The following is a 23433-nucleotide window of genomic DNA, read 5'->3' as shown; positions in this document are numbered from 1 at the left end:
ATTGTCACACCACACATGTGACCTGACATCATTCAGGCAGTTGGATATCCTCCTCATTTTTCCTAAAGGGTAAATACAGGAGAAGACCCTGCACTGAGGCCTATACTGATTTAAAAGGTCTTGAACTCAATAAAAGGACATAAATGCATATATAATGACTCGATCAAACTGCTGTCTTCTCCTGCATTATTCCCTCTGTGTATTTTCCGCTTGTGCTGGCCCTGAGCTGTCTCTGAGCAGGCTGCCTGTGCTCTGCCCCCTCCAGGTCAAACTGTGGTATGACAAAGTGGGCCATCAGCTAATCGTCACCATCCTGGGTGCCAAAGACCTGCCACCCAGGGAAGATGGCCGGCCCAGGAACCCTTATGTCAAAATCTACTTCCTCCCTGACAGAAGGTAAGAGTAGAAACAGTTCCCATTATTTTGGGTGCTTACTTTATCCCAAGTCAGTGCACTCCATTGAGGAAGACACCAAACAAAGATTATGTGTTAAGATTGAGTTTTGGGGGGCATTGATGTGAGACCACAAAGTCAGACCTCTGTTTTTGTATCCATTATCATCAGGAAAGGCGGTATAGATACAGTGTATGTGGATGTGTCTAATTAAATTGTTGGCTGTTCTTATTTTCTTATGAACTAATGAGGAATGCAGGAAGTGCACATTAAGAAGGAGATAGCATACTTTGCCACCTCGTTCCCTGCACCTGCATGCTGTGGTGCTGTGATCTGTGCTGTGTTGTGCGATGGATTTGTTGTATTCGTGGCTCTTCCCTATCGTGGTTGTAAATAAAAACAGTTTGAATTATTGTTCCTCCAGTGACAAAAGCAAGAGGAGAACAAAAACGGTAAAGAAATCCTTAGAGCCCAAATGGAACCAGACCTTTATGTATTCGCCGGTGCACCGGCGGGAGTTTCGGGAGCGCATGCTGGAGATCACGTTGTGGGACCAAGCCAGGGTGAGGGAGGAGGAGAGCGAATTCCTGGGAGAGGTAAGAAAACCAAACCCCAGCCCTCATGGACACTCAGTAATGGTATCTTAGCTTATCCTCTTAAATGGGGTCAAGCCCTTAAGAAAGCTGCTGGCCATCACAAGGTGTTTGGTGGTCCAGTCCTTGCCTATCATAGACAGGGAGCTTTGTTTCTTTCTGTTTGTGTGTGAGTAACAGGAACAGCTTTGCATTTTCTGTAAAAGCTAGCATGTTGTGTGTTTTTGTGATTCCACTGGTGATTAAAAAAATACATACAAGCTTAAAACCGTTGGAATGACGGCATTTTTAGAAAGAGAAAATTTACCTTGGCCTTTCAACTCTGCCAGATCCTGATTGAGCTGGAGACGGCTCTTCTTGACGACGAGCCACACTGGTACAAGCTACAAACGCACGACGTGTCCTCCATCCCACTCCCACGTGCCTCCCCGAATGCACAGCGCAGGCAGCTCCATGGAGAGAGTCCAACGCGGCGACTGCAGAGTAAGGAACACCTCTGTGACTAAACCTGTCCCCAAATATGCTCAGAATTACTACCAGTAGTCAGAACGTTATTCACATTTTAAGAAGGAATCACATCGGCTTTTCGGCTTTCTTTTCTTAGAAGTATGGATGCACTGATCCAGCTTTTTCAGTTCCAGTACCAACACAGATACCTTGTCTTTGGGTATCTGCTGATACCGACTATCAATCAAATACCAGTGTTAAATTAATATTCTCTAATCCTCACTGAGAGGTAGAGACAGGGAATCTTTTTTTAATGAATAAGACATCATCATCATGCTTGACTTACGCATGGCTTTCCTAACTTTCTACAACGTTAAAAAATAAAATGTACAGGTATGCAAATTTACGGAATTTATACATTTTTAGGAAAATCACACATAAAACCAAGGCTAAGATAAATAAAATGAAAGATTAAAAAAATATTTATGTTATTTACCTCATTTATTTGCACTTGTTACAGTTCAGGTCAGTCTACTGTTCTCTGCGCTTACTGTGTATGCATCTCCTCACACATAGTAAACACTGCAGATGAGATAGATAACAGCAGCTCGCGATGTGGCCATGAGTGCAATAAGAGCTGATGAATTTATACCGGCTGTAACATTACAAGAAAGAAAGAACAGCCATCAGAGTACGTGTCGACGCAGCTATTTAGTCGTGTCAGGTCACCTGGAGACAGTTTGCACTGTGTTAGCTCTTCTTCGAGCAACCCATGCTCTCCTAATGATGGGTGGAGCTCCTTAGACCAACTGTTGTCATCAATACACAGCTTTTTGAGTACAACTGAGTCGGGGATACAACCCTACAAATAATTAGTGTACTGCAGTATTTTCAGTTTCCTTTTACTTCAGTGCTAGTTTTGTTTATTTTTTGTTAAAGCTTGCTGTCATACAAATATATTTGTGCCAACAGACTAATGGCACCAAACACAAAGTCAGGGTAGCTGTGTGATTTTTGGTTGTGCAGTTGGTTCTATTAACAAACAAGGAACCACACGCACTATATCTCTGCTTTAGTTTATAAAAGCTTTAGCAGCTGCTGTTATTTCTGCATATTTTGTTTTTGTTGTCCATAACGTTCATGATATCCATGTCACATCAACCTTACTGCTTCTGCTTTTACAGACAAAGGCTCTTATTCACACAACTCAGGTAAAGCCCCTTGCACTCTCAGGCATTGCAGCTTCATGGAGCATCTGAGTGTTTTCCTGTCCTGTTTAAAAACACACCCTTGTGCCCCAATTCTCTATCTTTTTTTCCTTAAGAGTGTGCGTTTCTGCTGTCTTACATGGATGTCAGTGCAGGGAGGTTGGTTAAAATGTTAGACCACTCGTTTGACATCCATCCAGACCAGCAGAAACATGCACATTGTGGGAAAATAGGGAGAATAGGGAGAAACAGTGGTCTCTCCTTCTCTGTGTATTCACCTATTAACTAGCTCACAGTCCTACCCTGTAACCCAAAACCAGCTGTATTCAATCCTGAAGTGATATTATAAAAACCCAAACTATCTACCCATTCTGACAGACATAAATGGTCCACCTGCTTCTCCTCTGTCATGTACACTGTTTGTTATTTGGCTTTTATGACTATTTTCCCTTTAACAATTGCACAAATTAGCGACACACTTTGCCCGTTCTGCTTTGCTTGTGTTTGTGTGTCTTGATTGTGAATATTTTCTTCAGTATGTCTGAGAAACAGCAGATGACTGTGTTGCTTTTGTGATACTTCTTATTTATTGTACTAATCCTTTGTAACAGAGTTGGCATATTTGCTTACGCCAAAAATAAGAGCTTTGATTTTTCTGTATGAATAATGTGTTAAATGCTCTCTATATAGGCTATTTTTGACCCTTGTCTTACTAGTATTAAATTCTGTGGCCGCGTGCTGCCTAACATGCTTTGGATGAGTGCGCTGCAGTCCGTTACGCCCGACGGCTTCACTGTACTGCTTCGTTCAGCCACTAAAGGCTTGCTCGCTCCCCCACCATGGCGATTTTCTGGGTGTTGGTGTTCGTCTGAAGTGAAAGAGCTGACAGCTGTAAAAAGTTTTCAGCCAACTGAGATGAGAGGTTGGGAGCGGCACTGGCAGAGTGCAGCACTTGTCATTTCTGAAAAAGCACACGTGTCCAGTTGATTTAAGTTGAATGAACAGTGAAGGCGGTGGGATGCGTTGGGGGTGATAAGGCTACTGGGGAGGAGGAAGAAAGAGCTATACAGCCATATCGCTTCTCCCATCCCCACCTTCACATGTGCACTGAATGATTGACCGTGCCATTTCAAAGTGCCACAGCTCAAATGAAGAGAGATCGTCTGTTCTTGTTGGAATCGAGCGGTGAAATGCTGCATTATTTGTTTTAGTTTGGGCATTCACTTTAACCAGTGAGGATTACATCAGGGCACGGTGACTTATTATTAAAAAAAAATCTAAATAAATGAAAAAGGGAATGAAAGTGGCCTCTCTATCTCCTCTTTGTCTCTTTCCTGTTTCTTTCTGTCAAAGGATCCCAGAGGATAAGTGACAGTGAGATCTCAGACTATGACTGTGAAGATGGCGTTGGGGTAATAACAGGTAATAAATAGTGCTAAGGTCATATTAATATGCCATCTGTGTGCCACGTACGTGAACCGAATCCATGTTGTTTCACCAAAGCTGTATTATAATTTTAATACTGAACTTAGGCTAACCTCATTCATGTTGCCACCAGGAAGATGCTTACACACGTCACTATAATCTCACAGTATTGGGGTAAAATGCTGCAGCCCATCAGCAACAGCAGTAGCAGCAGCAGCAGCAGCAGCAGCAGCACAGTGAGGGAGCAGTGAGCTTTTTGTCTGCCTCTGCACTGCTAGGTGCTGTTCTGCTGTTCTTGCTGAGGCTTCAGCAGCACGCCCACGCTGCATCAGAAAAGCAGAGGCAGAGCTGCTACCAGCCAGAGAGAATAAGACTGAAGAGGGAAAAAAAAAAAAAACAGACTGAGAATTAATTGAAATTTGCCCACATAAAATATTAACAGTGAAGAAAGTGATGCTTAAAAGAGACAGCAAGGGCTTAAATTTTAAGCACAAGGTAGCGTTTGAGGGCACCATATATCTGTCTTTCTATAAATATTATCTCTCCTTCTCACTTTTCACAGAAAGAAAAATAATTTTTTTATTTTTTTTTTTTTTTGCAACGAAGCTTAATTGCATGATGGAAACAGCTGCATGCAGTGTTTGTTTCACATGTTACGATGTTTCACAGCTCCCACCGCAGAGAAGAAGTGAGGGGAGTAACATGAGAAAACAGGGCGGAGGACAGACAGTTACTGTAGCAAACTGCCTGTCACACAGACAGACATTCAGACCGGGCCTGCTGGTGATACAGTAGCTGAGGGAAATCCTCCTCTAGCCTCTTTAATATTCTCATCAGCCCCTCACTGCCTCGCAACGGCAGCCCCCCTCCTCACTTCCTTCACAGGGAAGGGAATACCCCCTCACCAAATCCTCCTCTTGCTCAGGCTCCGCCACGGCTCATCCTGCGCTTTTTGCCGTGATTTGCTTTCACAGTTCAAATGGAGAAGAAAAACTTTTCTTGGTGTGTTTTATTTCACCGAACACAAACTGCCAGGATTTTAATGGCCCAGTGCAGGCAGTACAGCAGCGCACACTGGTAGCTACTTTGTCAGAAGACAAATGGACTTTACAACTGAACACGTTTAAGACTTTAATAAAAGGTTTTCTTCATTTTTTAACACCTGTGCAACACATTTAATGTTGCTTTAACCCTCTTCTGCCTGTTTCGGCACCAATGCAGCCAGTTCTTGTTAAAACCTATTAATTGTCAACAAAGGATCTTCTCGCTGCAACGTGTCAGGAGGAAGAATAGATTTAATTTGGCTCTGCGTGGAAGTGGATTGTTCTGCTGCAGGAAGCGTCTTTTAAGGAATGACAAATGTTTTCCTTTTAAAATCTAATTTACATCATAATGGAGTGAAGACACTGTGAGCTGTTTGTAGCTTGTGTTTGTTAATATCACTAGAAGAACGGTAGGAGTACAGTATATGACAGTGTACTACTCGCAATTTTGCACCCGGTTTTTAATCAGTATGGGTCATTTAGCTTGACATATTTAAAGAAATATTTTTATTCCATATACTACACACAAAAGGAAATCTTACACAATTAACACGCCATTTCCTTAAAGTTAAGGTCAACGTTTCTTCCTACCTTTCCGTCTCTCCCAACTTTGGAATCACGCTTTTCTTTAACTCATTTAAATCTTCTATACACTCTATTGAATATCAATCAGCATTAAAAGTGCTAATCATTGACCTTAACCGTGGCTCCTAGCCATGTCTGATTATTGGTTAATGAACTCTTTCAAGTTCAGTGGACTAATCAGTCTAGCAGTGAAAATTCATTATAATGTTTCTGATTTTTGAAAGGCTATTTTCATGTTTAATGCAGTGTTAACACAGCAGATTGAAACCTAGTCCTCATTTTCTGGAAGATATGGACTCAGCATATCAAAAATGAGAGAGTCTATCACCTGTGCAGAACGGCTTTTAGCTTTAGAAAGTTTTACAAAAGTTTGGTCTCTTTCCTCTACATTATTATAGACTGTGCTCAAACTAAATCTGAAGCAGTAGCTTTCATTATTGTTCATTAAACATATTTAGTTATATCTCAAATAGGAAAGGAATCCGCACTGATTCTAAGCACATGAGTAGCATCTGCAGTGTTGTTAGAAACCATTTAAATAACCCAGCACCCTCTCTTTTCTGTCCTCTCCACCCCCACCTCTCTTTACTCATTGTTGTTTTCACAGATTACCGGCCAAATGGCAGAGACTTCCAGAGCTCCACATTGTCGGTCCCCGAACAGGTCATGTCGTCTAACCACTGCTCTCGGTCAGCTGACATAAACCGGGTGCGGTCGCGCTCTCCCAGCGTACCCCCACCCTCCAGGTAACCAGTTGCTCAGTGCCAGTGCCTGACATGTAGTTTTTGGGAGGTTATTATTATGATTGTGATGTATTTTACATCATAGTTTTGTGTTCCTTGCTTGGGAATCCACAAAAATTCCACAGGCTTTAGTAGTTCACGTGAAATGGATGCTGTGTCATGTTACTTTGAAATTAACCACCTATTTGGCTGTAGCATTATATGCTGCTATACTTAACTTCAAAATGCCCCATCACCCCTGTGTAGTCTGTAGCATTTCTTGTGTTTCCTCTCATGGCCTCAGTTAAACACGAGGCCATGTGCCTCTTAAACAGTAGGGGGCAGTATGTGGTGTACATGAGGGGTGATCAGTCCACTTCTGTCACACAGCAGAAGTCTGGACCCAGCCTTTGACCTTAGGCCTTCTCAGTACAGCTCCTCTACTAGAGTGGAGCATCACAGTCTGTCCGAAGACAACTACACACCTGACAGGTACACCTACACACTACAGCTTACACTTGTGTGCAGCACATGCATGCACATATTTAAGCATGCACGTATAAATGCTGACCAGCACAAGTGTGGGCTGATGAGTAGATACGCAGTGAGCTGTTTGTGTGCGCATACTCTTCAGCATGGTGCTGTTTCCCTTAAACTCTTCTTGTTTGTGTTTTCGTCTTGAATCTAATGCGCCAGCTTTTAAAAGGCGGCTTTCTCGTGTCCTGCTGATACAGCGGCGTGGATTCCCCATATCTTCAGACTTGCTTCCTCAACCTCCATCTACTCCTTACTTCCAAAGAAAAATGTGAAGCTAAAGAAACAAAGGAAATATCCGATTGCAAAGGATCATTCTTATAGTTTAAAATAAAGTCACAGCCTTGGTTGCTGCACTGCTTAAAGAGAAGTGCGCATCTTGGAATCAGGTGACTGAAATTATGCAGGAAACATTCAAAGCCAAAAATGTTGCCAATGCTGAGTACACTGTATAGGATTTACATGAATTGTATTTCACTATCTTTATGGAAGAGGTGATCAAGGGGAAGTGTTCAGTTATCTTCCGTTAGCACTTATTTTCTGTGAAGTTTGGAAAATGTTGCTCCAAGGGTCCAATTGCAGCCTTGGCACTGTCTGGTCCCCCACCCCAATTAACTTTATTTGATATTTCTGAAGCTGGACCTAAATCAGTGTCAGATGCAGAAAATGCACTTATCTAAATTGTCTGGGATGGTGCTCACTTGAGTGTATTTCAGCTGCTTCAATTAACAGCTTGCAGTTATTTATTGAAAACAGTTGAAAATGTCACAGAGAATTTGGCATTGCCCCAGGTGTCCTATAATATTAAAAAAAAAAAAATCTCCTCTCAAATTTTCATAGCTTCCTGTGAGGCTTGTCTATCTGTGTGTGTGTGTGTGTGTCTGTGTGTTTTCAACAATGTTACTGCATTTTCCTACTTTTTTTTTGAAATTATGGATGTAAAAGAAAAACTCTTGAGCTATGAAATGGTCCAAAGTAGTTTAATCATCCAGCAGAAGTGGCAGGTTTAGGTGTCTGGACTGTGCTGTTGTTGTTCTTCCTCCGTGAACGCTTCTGGTGTGTTCTGTCCACCACTTTTATCCATCTGTGTGCTAAAGCCGAGGAAGTCGTCTCCTCGCTGTCCGATTTCTCAGCTCCCTCTCACCTCTCATCTTCCTCGCCAGTTTTTCCTCTTTGAATCATTCACATCAACCTATCCTGTGAGCGTTCTCACGTTTGCAATCTGTTTCTTTGTGAAATCTTTCCCTCTCTCCCCCTCGGTTTCCTCACCCTTCCATCTGTCTGCCTATGATTTTTGTCTCCGGTCCACTGTCTTTCTTTCTTTTCCTCGTTCTCTTCTTTCTCTTCACCATCTCTTCACCATCTCTGTCGTCTCTCCTTCCATGTGGTTGCAGCCATTTTCTCACCCTACCTCGAACCAGACATACTCAGCCTATTGATGATCCTCAGAAGGACCCAAGGTAGACTTTTACCTGAGCTTGCATGAAGCCCCTCCTCTGTTACTCCAGTTTCCAGCCAGCCCCCTCCCGTGCACCAACCCACAAGCCTATTGTATTTCTGCTTTATTTTTTGGGTTGTTTTTCGAGGAACGCTTCCATTAGGGTGTTGAAGACATGGCACTGACACTGAGGCATGTTTCCCCCTAGCTGCAGACGCTCATAGTATGCACTACACCAGGTGCAGTGCTTGAAAAAGTCACATGGGTTTGTGGAGTTGGTGTGTAAATCACTTCAGTTGACCTGTCCAGTGTCAGTGCCATAAGTGTTTTGTGTTTATACGCTTGTGTGTGTGTGTGTGTGTGTGTGTGTGTGTGTGTGTGTGTGTGTGTGTGTGTGTGTGTGTGTGTGTGTTGTAAAAGTATATATTTCTTCTGCCAAAGATTAAATATATACACAACTGTTAACTTTCCCATGGTGCATTGTGTTGATTAGATAACTGGCCATACACTTAATCCAGTATCCAGTATCAGCATTGCTGTCTTTCACCATCTCATTATCAAATAAACATTTTTATCTGCTAATAAATCATGTGCGTAAGTGTTGGAAAAGTTCCACTAAAAGAGCGCCTGTGGCCGTACTCTAAATGGATGAGTGTTGTGAAGTTTTGTCCAGCAGAGGTGGTTTCTCCTGCAGTCACGTGGGCACGTTCGGCGTGTCAGTGTAGTTTGTATCAGCATTCAGTGTTTAGATCTGAATTCCAGCTTCTTTTTCATGTTCAGTCCCCATGTAGTGAAAAAAATAAAAAATACAAACTGAACGCTGACCAGTTGTGATATTTTCTCGGCAGCCGCAACCATCGTGTGTATCCGATCTGCCGAGAAGAAGCAGTCAGGTTACTGCGTTCCACTAGGATGACCCGTGCCTATTCAGAGGGCGCCTACTCCTCCGACTATGACTACGAGAGGTATTGACATGCACCGCTGCTGCGTCTGTGCATCCACCATCTTGTGGTCTCCTGAAGTTGTTCTTCGTCCGTCTTTAATTTATCCGTGATCATGCACGTGATGACAGAAAATGATATCCTGTTTGATATCGGTTTTTGTTAAGGAGTCATCACAGCTCTGAGGTTGTGTAGCCGTACAGCAATGGTACACAACTGCCTCTGTGCAATCAAGCTCAGAGCTATTTGTGTTGCTGATGTCGGCTGTATGTAAACTGGTCATGGAGTAAAGTGCTGGCTAGCACTTAACTATGTCTTTGTTGATGTCATTGTGTACCCATACACATTATGCCAACAGCCGTATATTGACCAGTGGTGTTTGTTATTATTGATGTTGTCTTTTTGTTTTTTGTTTTAAAAAACATGCTATTGACAGTTGCACTTGCAATCATCCATACAGTGGCACCGTTGATGCTCTGGGCTGCGCAGTGACTTACTAAATTCTGTGTCTGCCCTTTGGCTTCTTGTATATGGTCAGAATGGATTGTTGGGCTGTTTTAAGCACCCATAGAAAGGCCTGCTGACACCCATCAATACCCGACCCGTACTGGTGCCCTGGCGCACCAATAAAAATAAAGAACTCATGTCAACCTTCTCCAGAGAAATGCTGTAAATGACTTCAATCTTTTGCCTGCTGCCATCTGGCTTCCAGTTGGGAATAACGTGACGTTCATGCTACTTCTCTCCTCTCCAGGAGGAAAAAAAATTGATGAGTCTTCAGAACTCGGCCCAAGAGCCTGACTGACTTTATAAAACTGTCACAAAGTTTCCCTAAGGCCTGGCTTGGCCCGACTTCAGGCTCAGCCTATAACCTAGATGCCCATTAATAAGAGCTGTCCATCAATTTTTCTGTGCCTTTCCTTTTGTCTAAACTGACAGCAAAAGGAAAAGTAGCCATCATCTTAGAGTTATCCACAGAGGACTACAGTAGATTTCCCTCAACTCTTCGTGTAGTTTGTTTCTGTCTGGATCCAGGCGGAGTAAGACCTGAAAGGAAATGAGGGCAGAACACAGGCACAAAAGCCACTTGGATAAGCAAAGGGTCTATCAACAGAGAGCATTAGTGGAGTTTGAGCCTTTTGGCAAATGTCTTAGTTTTGGGTGATTTGCCTGCAGAAAAGGTTTTTCATGGTTCTGTAGTTTAAGTGCATCCCTTCAGAGTGTACTTAAAGCAGGACAAAGCCTGTATGGAGCACATAAGAATTAATACGGCAACTTTCCCAAACTGAGAAAACAAATATTCTGGATTTTGCTATGAGAATCTAGTGAGCAGATCTGTTTGTGTGTTACAGTTGTGTCAGTTCATTTACACATAATAAGATGTTTGATTTGTAACAGACATAAGCTCCAGATTACTCATAAATTCTTGGCTTTAACAATCTAATGAAAGGGACTCGATAATGATGATATTGACAACGACAGTAAATGACTGTAGGTAAAGATTGTAGAAGTCTTTGTCTAGGACATCTCCTCTACTGGACAATTTTTCATACTGCAACAGGCTACAGACACTAAAAGGCCAAAACAGAATGGACTAATATGATGAAATAAAAAAATAAATTGCTATAATGTATTTGTTCTTCTGATTCTCAACAAACATTGTGACCCAGGTTGATCTTTGGTGTCATTTAGCCTTACTTGAAGAACTTCCCACACATCTATAGTGTTCACCTACCAATATTTCCCTGTATTTTAGCAAACGCTGTTTGCAATGGTTCATTTCAATGCTTTTTCTTCTGTGAAATATGAAAACTGTGAATCATTATTATTTAAGGTGTAACCAAACAGCATGCTTGAAAATCTCCCCCCGCTTCTCAAGACTGAGGTGCCTATTTGCTTCCTTGTTTTGATATGTGAATTTATTCTGTACAAAAATATCATTTTGCTTTTTTTGTTTCTCTCTGTGCACTGTCAATAATTTTCCTCGCTGAGAAACCTCACCTGTTTTTTTTCCCCCTACAGCTCTTCAGATCATCCAAATTTGCCTTCATTCTTACTGTGCCAAAAGTACCTTTGCCTCGGTGTTTTTTTTTTTTTTTTTTTTTTTAAAGAATAGAACAGACAAAATAAGCCAAATGCAGTCCTGTTCTGTCTTCACATGTCACTCTGCCTCGAACAGAATGCTCACCTATCACGTACAGAGAGACAGCACATAGTCCCTGTTCACTGCACACATCCTGAGGACTTCACAGTTAATTCACTGGTTCCACCAAGGACCGCAAAGCGCACTGGATCCACCTACAGTAGCACAGTCCCATGTTGTCTACCCTTAAAATGAAATAATTCAGCTACTCATGGAGAGTAAAAAACAATATATCTACTGTTTTATAAAATTTATGAATCATCTCACTCTATCATTACTTAAGTTAGGCACACTTGACATAGCACCCAGTCAGCTCCTGAGAAGCATATATGCTGCTGATAGTAAGGGGATTATACCAAATACACGATTCCACATGATCCTTTGGAATTTTGAGGGTGCAGAAAATGTCTTTGCCCTCCATACTGTCCTCCCTGCCAGTGTACTGTCCCTGCCCTGCTGGAGACCCACTGAGTGCCTGCCTGTCTCTCAACAACCTCTGTAGGAGCCACGGAGCCATGGATAGACACGAGTATCACAGCAGGTCCCGCTCTGCAGACCAACGACCCACTATAGAGCGCCCCACATCCCGCTCGCGCTCCACTGAACGCCCCCACGACTCTTCGCTCATGAGGTCCATGCCTTCTCTGCCATCTGGGAGGTCCGCCCCCCCCTCACCTGCCTTGACGAGGTGTGACCCGGATCAGAGATCAGAGCTAACCAACCTAGCATAGAAGCAGACAGTAGTTTTAGTTGTACACTCGTTTCCCAGAAGCATAGCCACACTGGAGGGAGAAATCATTTCACCAGAAGATTTAACCATCAATAAGCGGTCCAATCAATTTGTTTTTTGCTAATTAACTTTACTGTAGTAAAGCACAATTAATACATCAAAGCTAATAGTGTGCTTTTAACAGGGGATGTGCAGCATGCACCGAGGTTTTACAACTAGGGTTAGTTAGTCGGCGTTACTCCCAAACTGAACTTTAAATCAGCCTCTAAGAATATTTCTGCCTCCAGAGATGCTCTACCTCTTTTAAATGTTTGTACAGCTAAAACCTTTACAGACCCTGTCCCATGAGCTCCCACCCACCCTGAGCCTAACTAACTCCCAGAATGAACCAAAAGAACCACATCACACTCACCTACCTCCCACCTTCCCAATACCCTGCTACCCTGCCTCACCTCACCTCAGCTCACCTCAGCTCACCTCAGCTCACCTCACTCCACTGACCCCCCCACCCTCCACCCTCACAACTACCCAACCACCCACCTGGCCACTTTCTGTTCTGTCTCCAAAAGCACCAGTGGATGTGCTGTGTTTTCTTTACACATATCCCAGGCACGACAATCCTGACACCGTAGATAGCTTGCTGACTCCTTTTTATTTGGAACACACTGCTCATACGCTTGTGTGAGTATAGCAGTGATGGGCCGACATTTTACTTTGATTTCATTACTAACATCAGCTGATGCCGTTTATCCTCGGATGGCATTCTTTTCTTTTTTTTTTTCCCTCCTTCTTTTGTTTTTGAGTTGAAGCCTGTGGGGACAGTCTGAACGCATGGTCGCACTGGTCTGCTGTTTCTGCATTGAACTCTTCTCTCCCTGCAGCTTGATGAGTCGACTTTACATGCGATTCACACCTGGCATCTTTTATTGCAGCTCAGTTCCCTACAGTCGATGTATCCCTCCACTTCCATGCCATGTGCCAAACATCATTGCTGTGTGCATTGGTTTTGTATTTGGAGATAAAGTTGACAGTGATCGCTCATTTGTATATTTTCTGATTCCCACCGTGCCTGGCAGTGACTTACCTCAAAACTAAATTACATGTGACCTTACATATATTGTAAATGACTGAACGACCCTAGATAACTACAATAAATCATGTAGTGGATATCTATTAAAGTACATAGCTTTATTTTTTGTGTTGCTTGTCTCTGATCAAATGTACACTTTTCTCGTTTTTGAAAATTCCTTGGCTGTTGTTAAACTGTAACGTCAGTGCAACACCTACCCCAACCTCTTGTTCTAGGTTATGTCTCACGCCAGTGCCCACTACCTTTTGTCATATAGGGCACATCCTCGTAGTGGATCCGTCCAGACTAGTCCCACAAGCACCCCCGTGTCCAGCAGACGAGGTCGCCAACTCCCACAGCTTCCGCCCACGGGCAAAGACAGAAGTAAGTCGCCTCGATGTTTGTTTTTTATTTGAATTATAGGCTTATTGTCTGTGAAGAGGCTTAATTAAATGTATACTGAGCATCCATATGGTGTTCAGCATTTTAAAGTGATACAGTTTCTCTTTTATCATCCAAATATGTGGGTCACAGGAGGAGCTTTGGTTTTATAACAGTGGCTGACTCTTACACTGAAAGAGGAAGGATTGTTATTTGCCGATGGAATGGTTCAGTAGAAGCTGTAGATCTTATCATAAGTACAAGGATTTTTCATTGCTTTATGTTTCATGGGTTTTTTCCTTTGGCCTTCCATCCATAACATCTCTGCTCGGTTCCTTTTCCATTTCTCTCTCAGAAGATGGAGACGAAGGAACAGAGCCTTGTGAAGGTCTGTACCTGAATGTGCGGGTTTACTCTTTCAGACTGGGAGTGCCGCTTGAGCTGCACCTTACTCTGAAAGCCAAAACCCTGTCTGCAACAGGCGGGCAGCTCGGTTCGGTGGAGGCTAAGTCCTGAGTCCTCCCCCCCTCCCGTTGCAGTTGTGTTTAACGTACAGTTAAAATGTCCTGTGCCATCGTGGTGCCTTGATCCTATTGATTGTATTAGTGTTGTGTTGAAATGTGGCCTTGCTGTTCTTTTGCTTTGAGTTACAGACCAGATATTGTTGTTAGCTGCCTGCAAGTAATATATATTTTTGAATGATTTGGATTGCTGAGATACTTCACCTAAAGCTAATATAATGCTATTCCATCCTAAATTCCACACTTTACAGCAAAGTTTGAATTTGTTCACATTGTATTGAGATACTTGGAGTCCTCAGTGTTCCTCAGCACTCCTCGAGCAAATGTTACGTGTTGCTGTAATGACTTGTTGCGATGATATGAAGCACTGTGATGAAAGCAATGATTACTTTACACGTGTCTTTGAATTAGATGCCATAAAAGGATTGTTCTAGCTTTGCGGTGACTGTGGGGAATGACTGAGATAAATCTAGAGAGAAGAAGCTCATGCAGTTCTGGTGAACTTGTCAAAGTATTCACACAACCCTTTTATCACTGTCAGAATCCACGAGGGCTTTCCCTGTCTTCTGTACAGCTGCCAGCCAGCCCTGCTCTCTCTCTCTCCTTTGCTCTCTCTCTCTCTCTCTCTCTCTCTCTCAGTCACACCCTCATTTTGTATCTTTGCCATCTTTTTATCACTCAAAAGCCCTCAGCCTGTCTGGACCTCTCCATCGCTCCTTTGTGCCACCTTTATTTGTTCTTCCTCTCCATACCTGCCCCAACCTTTTTTTTCTTTGACAGCCACTCTGTCTTTTCACATGTCCCCCCCCCCCCCCCCTATCTTGCTCTCTTGCTCTCTCCTTCTTCTGTTCTTTGTGTTTTCTTTCTCCTTCTTTTAGGACAGTGGCACTGCATGAGCAGAGGGGGGAGGTATTGAGCTGACCTTGCACTGTGGCTCCCACAGAGCTGTGTGACTCTCAGCTTATGCAATGCAAATCTGTGTGTGTGTGCCTTTGTGAGCATGTGGACCTTTATAGATTGGATCCATATTATTACACTAAGAAGCTGGAATATTGATAAAACCTGCCACTTTTTTGTCTCGCTCCTATTAGTCATACCTCATATTTGCACATACATAACTGTTCTGTATATTATCTGTTCATGTGTGGCAACAGGGGAAGAGCAGGCGGTGCCCGAACCCCAAAATGATTGTCCAGGTGTGTTTATCACTAAGGAAACAGTATTCTGAAGCAATGTGTTTTTCCTCTTTCGTCGTGACAAGATTTTAAAAAATGAAATATCATGGATGTGAGCCGTGGAGTGAGGCTGTGTGGAGTTTGCTTTTTGCTCCAGAGTAATGTACAGTACTGTAACATGCTGATATATAGTACATTCAAACACAGGCTTGAATGAGCGGCCAGACTGTTGGCAGAAATTGGAGTTCCCCACAGTTTCCACTTCCTACTTTCCCATCTGTTTATGTGGCATGCTTCTGTCCTTTGACTGTGTGGTGCTATTACTCAACACTGTCATAGTTATAGTGCCGATTGACTCAGCGGATATTCATGTCAGGAAACACTGTGTTTTTAAAAAGTCTTTAATCAGTGCTTGTTATTGATAATCTATGGATGGTAAGAAGGTTGTATGATGCATTATCAATATAGCTGCAACTCATAATATAACTGTGTATTATAAAACAGCCATGTTTGGCAACTACACACTGAGCAGTATCATTAACCAATAGCTCATATAATTTCTATGTAATAGCTTTTTCTGTGCAAACTAGTAGTCCACATCAGATCTTGTGACATCTGTGTGTATGTGTGAGCGTGCACGCGTGCAGATTTGTGGGCATATGTGCATCTGTGTCTGGACCCAAGCGGAATGAGCTGTGATATTGCTGCGACATACAGCATAAAGTTTCAGTGCTCCATCATTTCATGAACCTCCATCTGTCTCCGCACTAGCAGCAGGCAGTGAGGAAAAACCCCAAGGCCCACCGGTAAATGGAAGGAAAGGCAAGTCTTCTGAGCCGTGCGATCGTGTGATTTTGCTGTGTGGGCTGTCTTGGTTTTTCTGTGACATTCATTAGCAGCTATGGTTCTCGATGATGAGCTACTCCGAGTAGCACTCTTAGAAAGTGTTTTATTTCAATCTTCCTTTTCCTGACATTTCATCTCACACGCAAAGCATGGTTTGTTCCTTCTGACTTAATTTGCCGTGATCAAACTAGAGACTTGTATGTAGTGTCACTGATGTTAATGCATACAGAGTGCCGTCATTGGAAGTTTAGCTTTTCTGCCCTTCTCTGCCTCCAGCATGGCCTCAGAACTCTAATCTGCCCTCTTCTTTAATACTAATTAATTCTGCTCAGCTCCACCTAACAAAGACAGAGCTCTCCATTTCCATTGTGAAATTGCCAATCATTTCAATTAGACATGGATTATTGAGCATTTGCACATACACATCTTTTCAGGCACTCCCTGAAGACTGGCAGCCTCTGACACACATAACTTATGTTTAGTGCAAAAACAGTAATGAAAATGGTATAATTATTATATCTTAAGTAAACTAATTTTTAGGATAGCGTGCCACATTTCCTGCTGTCCGTGCATTACTTTTTACTGCAGCACTGCAGAGTACAATCGTGGGCTTTTTGAGTTTGAGAGACTGTTACCTCTGTTGGCCAGCAGATGGCGCAAAGTTCATAATGTTTGATAAGGAGCTGTCCTTGATTTCAGTGCTGAAGTAGCAAGGAGGTCTTTTTCTTGTTTGTTTTAACTTATGCTTCCACCAACTTTCTATTACTGGTGTGCAGTATAATACACATAATGCTCATAATGCAATATATTAAAAGATGAAGACTAAAAAGTATTTTTAGAGCAGAATAAACAGGAAAGGATCTGTGCAAAAAGCAGATCACCTAATAGTGTCAAAATCAGTGTGTGTGTGTGTGTGTGTATATGTGCGTGTACATATGTGTATGTCTTGCTTTAGAAGTGACATGGGAGGACCAGCAGCGAGGGCTGAATGGCTCTCTGTCTGATGGAGGGACACAGCCTCACCCTTCCCTCACTGACTCAGGTTGGTCGGTTGGTTGGTCGGCTTGCGTGTGAATTTCTGCTTGTTTTCAAGCCAAACATCACTCTGACATGGTGCAAGTCTGACATGAGTCCATGAACAGTAATCAGCCCATTTAACCAGACAAGTGTGGCCAGAGCAAAGAGAAAAGTGTAGACTATTGACTGTGCAGTTAGTGCATCAGTGTGAATCATCATGAGTAAAGGCCTGAGTAAAGGCCTCGTCATACTTGTCTGTAAAAATAAAAAAAATAATAAATAATAAAAAAATAAAACAGTATCCATTGTAGCTGTTTATTGGTCATGCACTCACTGAAATATTCACAGTATTCTAACAGAATGCTGTTTCCATGAAGGATTGCTGACTTTGCTCTTCACAGTTTGTGTGAACTCTTCATCACGTGGATTCTACCCTCACAAAAATTAGACCTGGATAATGTATATACAGCTTCTACTGAAAACTGGATGTTCAAAGTAACCTATGGGGAAATAGCTAATGAAAAATTATGTATTTATGTATATTTACACTAATCAAGCATAACATGACCACCTGCCTAATATTGTGTTGGCAAAACAGCCATGACCCATCGTGGCATGGACTCCACTAGGCTCCTGAAGGTGTGCATTCCTGAGCCATTTTTGCTTTGTGGCAGGGCGCATCATCCTGCTGAAAGAGGCCACAGCCATCAGATAATACTGTTTCCATGAAATGGTGTACATGGTCTGCAACAATGCTGTGGTCCTGTTCTGATAGTCATGTGCCCATTGTTGGCACTTTCGGTGGGTCAGAGGTCAGCATGGGCACCTTGGCTGATCTGCAGCTATGCAGCCCCATACAGAACAAACTGTGATGCACTGTGTATTCTGACACTTTTCTGTCAGAACCAGCATCAACTTCTGTTGGATCGGGCCACCCTTCGCTCCCCAATTGCATCACTGAGCCTTGGCTGCCCATGACCCTGACACTGGTTCACCACTGTTCCTTCCTTGGACCACTTTTGATAGATACTGACCATTGCAGACCAGGAACACCGCACAAGAGCTGCAATTTTGGAGATGCTCTGACCCAGTCGAGCCATTGCAGTTTGGTCCTTATCAAACTCGTACAGATCCTCACGCTGCCCATTTTTTCTTCTTCTAACACATCAACTTTGAGGACAAAATGTTCACTAATATATATATATCCCACCCACTAACAAGTGCCCTGATGAAGAGGTAATCAGTGTTATCCACTTCATCAGTCAGTGGTGATCATGTTGTGCTTGATTGGTGTGTGTTTGTCTTTGTGTGTGTGTGTGTGTGTGTCTGTGTGTGTGTGTGTGTGTGTGTGTGTGTGTGTGTGTGTGTGTGTGTGTAGATCCTTGTCAGCCTCTGGATGGCGTCCTTCTGTTTTTCAGTCTCGTTTTGCTGAGTGTGGTATTGCAGTGCATCATGTGGTCAATATTTTAAAACTCTATGGAAAAAATAATTCAGGTTTTTCTGGTAACTTTCTGGCGTCTTAAAAAAAGCGGTGCATATTTTATGGCATTTGCATAAATTTCATACTTTTTTTGCAGCATTGTACTCGTAACTTTAATGGAGTCAGATCTGATGTGATCCTGTTATCCATGGTTGTATAGGTAGCATGAAATGTGTTGCTATGATGATGACACCTTAGTATCTTGAAGTGCTGTGTTTGCTGTGTTGGCTAAACTTGTTTCCATGGTGACACGCCTTCACCTTCCCTTAAATTAAGCCTCATTTATGTTAACTTGTTATGCCACTTGCTGATAAGTTTTGACACCAGAATCTGATTTATGGCTATAAAATAATTCATTTTAGACAGCAGCATCACTGCATATTAAACAATGCTAAACGCAGTTACTGTATATATCTTCTGATTTAATGAGCATATGCACTCTTCTACTGACACAGTAACAAGCTCTGAATTGCTGACATAGTTTTTGACTGATGGAATATGAAGTCTGCTGCTGTTGTGGGCTAAAAATCCGGCAGCTCTCTCAGTGGGTGTGCAGGGTGCAGTCTGAGATCAAGCTGTAATGAACCCTGTTCATCAGTAAGTCTCTCTTATTTTTTCAGTCCATCCCTTGTCATTTGAATTTTTCAGCCTCTGTGTCTTTTTAAACTCACCAGCACTCAATTCCTCTCATTGTCTCTGTTGCGCTCCACCTCCCTTTTTCTTCCTTCCTCACACTCCCTCAGTTCTCCCCATCCATTTCTTTCACACTAGGAGTGAGCTCGAGGCCAGTCAGTGGAGTTTTAATCAGTCACACCCCCCTCTACCACTGGCTGTACTGTTCACTATTTTCCCATACTGGTCATTTACTCTGTATACCACCAAAAGCACACGTTCCATCAACAAAGGCATGCTTGCAACTGAACAAAGGGAGAAATATAAGGAAGTTTGGGTTAGACTTTTAACTTTGTGTTGTGTGCCATAGTTTAACCATTGGCTTCATACGTTTACAGGCGTGTCAGTATGGAAGAAGAAAGCTGGGTTTTCTCAGTGTTGTTCTTTTTTTTTATTTTATTTTTTTTTACTATGTTTACCTTTTTAAGTGTGATAAAAACATTAGATTATTTTATGTGTATGGATGATGTACAGACCTCTCTGCTGACCAGATGTTAAACATTTACATGTGAGGTATATAGAGACAATATGGGACCCTGTCTGGATAAACGTCAGGACTGCAATTTTCGTGTGTGTTTGTTTTTGTTTGTATTTCTGCAGTTTTTGTTGTTTGATTGTTAGTGTTGTCAACAACACTCAACAAAACTGATTGAGATCTTTTTAAAAAAAAACATTTCAGGAATCAAATCTTGCAAAAGCAACCTTCACCCCTGCTAGCGTTTACTGTGTGGACATGTGGAAACTGAATGTCTGGAAGCATCTTTTTTTTTCTTTTATTTTTAATACATTTACTGTCAATAAGTGACTCATTTTAACAAGCTCTTCTACAGTCTGGGAACCTGTTGGCTGGTCTGCTGACTTAGGATCTGAGGGACTGAAGACAGCAGGCAATTTTTGAAAACATCAAGTCTTGTCCTGTGTCCTAAACATGTGCAGAATCTGTTTAGAGGGATCAGCTCTTCAGTTGTTTGGCATCCATAATCTTTGAACTATGCACTGTTCACAGGCGGTTCTATTAAATATGGTGGGATACCACACTGTATTAACCTACAGACCATCAGAGGCTTTTGCATACTGACTTGCTCTGGTTTCTAGCCCTTTAATATACCACTCTCACATCGTGATGACCTACATGATGCAGCTGGAATTGGGGGGTGGGGGAGTGGGGTGTCATTGCTTGATTATCATTTGACTCTCTAATGTGGTGATGTGAGCTGCCACAAAAAGATGAAAGCTAGTGAGGCAGATGTCTCACATTGTCTTTTTATTCATGTGACACTTAATTATTCAACCTAAGTGAGTGCTAATTGAGCTAAATGCAAATTCTGTGTGTGTGTGTGTGTGTGTGTGTGTGTGTATGTGCACGCGCGCACATGTGTTGATCTATCAGGTTCAGACTCCAGGATAGAGATTAGGCAGGAGGGTTGGGGGATAAAAGGAGTCAGCGTGACTCTGAGAGAGGAGGTTGGTAAAATGAACACCGATGTTAAACCTGTGGTCGGGTCAGTTCACGAGTGGTTGTCTTGACACAGGATCAAAACATATGTGGAAGTGTCTTGATTGCTGATGAGGAAACAAAAGAAGATTTAATAAAATATTCTTAATAGAATATTTCGGGGGCCTGAGCAGAAGGAAGGATATGAATAATACAGAGATGAGTGAAATATGTATATGAATACAGTATGATTATATTGGAACCAACAGAGATGCCTGACAGCAGGCGGTCGATGTTGCTGTTGCGTAACTTTTCAGATCTTGTAGCTAATGCTTGCGTGTGCCTAAGCGCCTGCTTGTGTATGTATTTAAATCTCTTGCACTCAGGTGATATCTCTGTTTTCACCCATTTGAACTTTTCCTGGTGAAACCATGTGAGGTAGTCGTCTCTCTTTTGTGTGCTCGCTGCTCTGTGCTTTCAGTTTTTATTTTTTATTTGTTTTTTTTCCCCTTTCATTTATGTTATTTTTCCAGGCTGTCTCCCCACAGTTGCCCCATGCAGGCTCAAGTGACATCCACTTCTCCTTATACCTCCTCTCCCCTCTCTCCTCCTCTTCCTCCTTTCCTCACCAACCTTCAAAGAGGTCTCAAGTTTCTATCTGGTTTGGTACATTGACATCTCTTCCTGTTTCAGCTCTTCTTCCTTTAAAGCACAGAACCTCCCCTTCCCTCTCGCTCTGATTTCTAATAACTAAACTCTTGGCCTCTACCTCAGCCTCTCCCGGCCTCGCACCCTTTTGCTCTATTTTGACTTCTCACTGTGCCCATGGTGGAGTTTGTGTGTTCTTGGTGTACTCTATGATTTTGTTTGTGTGTTCTGTGCTTGTTGTTTTGTCATTGTTGTGTTGTACTGTTGTTGTGTCGTGTCCCCCTTCCTCCCTCCCTTCCAACTCCTCCCGTCTACTTCCTCCACACTCTGACCCTCCAAGCCTGGCATACTTGTGATGGCGTCGCCCTCCCACCATCCTTCCTCTCCTCCTCTGTCCCCTCCCTTACCCTTCGTGCATCCTCTCACATCCATCTTCCTCTCCTCTGTCTGTGTCTGTCCATTGTGTGATATGATCCCAGAAGACACGGACTCACCAAGTTGGACGAACTCAGGTCTGTCCCTTCTTCTTCTGCACCTTCCTCCTTTTCTGTCTCAGCTTCCTCTTCTTCCTCCTCTACTGTAATTCTCTCTGTACATCTTCCTGGCTTGCCCTCCCCCCACCCTGCCTCCCCTCATCTCAGTCGTCTTTTATTTTCCCGTTTGGCTTGAATCCATTTTCTTGTGCCGTTGCTCTCTTAATTGTTCTGTAGATGATGCTTCTGGCTTCTTCTATCATATCTACTCATTTATATTTGCTGCGGACAGACTGTGTGGGCTTATCATTCATGAAGCATGATCATGATCACGCCAGTATGGTTTCTTTGCAGCACATTTTCTACCAACATAAAAAAAAAAAAAAAAACTTTGTACGCAAGTATGACAGCAAAGTTCCTCTTTGGATTATTCTCCCTGTGGATACAGATTTTCTGCATTTCCCTAAATTGATTTTTTAGCCTTCTTTAAGTAGAATTTGTTGCTGTTAAGGTACTGGATAGATGCAGTGCAGTGCAGTCAAAACCATACATTTCAGTGAGTGTGATTTTCATGATCTTGATCTACAGATTTGCTTTGCAATGAAACAATGATGGTAAGGTTAAAAAGCAAACATTCACTTTTACACATAGTCGCCCAGTCACCTAAAATTTGGTAACAGGATTTAGTTTTTTTGTAAAGTCTCTTTGCACTCCAAAGCAAAAGGTATAACCTATTAAGTGTCTAGCCTCTGAGGTTCTGGTCAGTGGACTTTTTACCTGGTTAAATGTGTCACCCTGTTTATGCTAAGCTAAACTAACTGTCTGCTGTCTCCAGCTTCAAACATGAGAAAGCCACCTGCCTTCTGTTATCTATCCCCGATCAAGAACACAATATATTGTGATAGATTGTCCAGTAAAATTTCAAGGCTGTGTATAAAAGGATGGGAACTCCTGCATTACTGAGCTGATCGTGCTCTTGAGATGCTCAAATCACTGTAAAGCTCAAAGTTGCAATTTTAACCTCATATTGTTTCATTTCAAATGATCATCGAAACAGAGCCATCGTAACAAACACTTAGTTACAATCAGTTGACAAAGTTCAATGAAATACTATTAGCTGACAAAGCATTAGTTAACAAAATACTACTGTAGATGTGATGCAAATTAAGATGCTGTTTACTGAAGGCGTAATATGTTATTTCTCAAATGAGAACAAGTCCCTTTGCTTTACCTGTGCGGTCCACCCATGCAGTCATTCATTTGCACTGAGCTTGTATTTCTTTTTGTTTCTTTTGCTCTTTTGTTATCTGTGTGTGCGTGTATGTAAAGGCACTTGAGCATGGCACCTGTATGTGTGCACTCATCTTCACTCTGTCATTGCCGTCATATGACACAAAAGTGGAGACAAAGAGCAAGTGGGAGAATGGAAATGCAGGGAAAAAGCAGGAAAGCCACCATGTGGTGGTGACTGAAGGTTTTTGGAGAAAAAAAAACATATTAAACAGCTCCTGCGG

At 42.4% G+C, this 23433-nt stretch overlaps 1 protein-coding gene across 1 annotated transcript in view; it reads left to right on the top strand.

Annotated features, from left to right (window-relative positions):
* rims2a (regulating synaptic membrane exocytosis 2a) overlaps window positions 1–23433 on the top strand; it is a 139915-nt gene that overhangs the window by 84641 nt on the left and 31841 nt on the right. The window contains exons 15-23 of the mRNA XM_030750117.1: window positions 266–396; window positions 818–989; window positions 1316–1469; window positions 2618–2644; window positions 3995–4063; window positions 6302–6440; window positions 9237–9353; window positions 11975–12160; window positions 13549–13655. Coding sequence (XP_030605977.1) covers window positions 266–396; window positions 818–989; window positions 1316–1469; window positions 2618–2644; window positions 3995–4063; window positions 6302–6440; window positions 9237–9353; window positions 11975–12160; window positions 13549–13655 — 1102 coding nt within the window. The remainder of the gene's footprint in view (window positions 1–265; window positions 397–817; window positions 990–1315; window positions 1470–2617; window positions 2645–3994; window positions 4064–6301; window positions 6441–9236; window positions 9354–11974; window positions 12161–13548; window positions 13656–23433) is intronic.

Source organism: Archocentrus centrarchus, chromosome 16 (assembly GCF_007364275.1).
Source record: "Archocentrus centrarchus isolate MPI-CPG fArcCen1 chromosome 16, fArcCen1, whole genome shotgun sequence".
NCBI classification, from domain to species: Eukaryota; Metazoa; Chordata; class Actinopteri; order Cichliformes; family Cichlidae; genus Archocentrus; species Archocentrus centrarchus.
The sequence above is the reverse complement of the archived record's forward strand: the minus strand, read 5'-3'. Positions and strand labels throughout refer to the sequence as shown.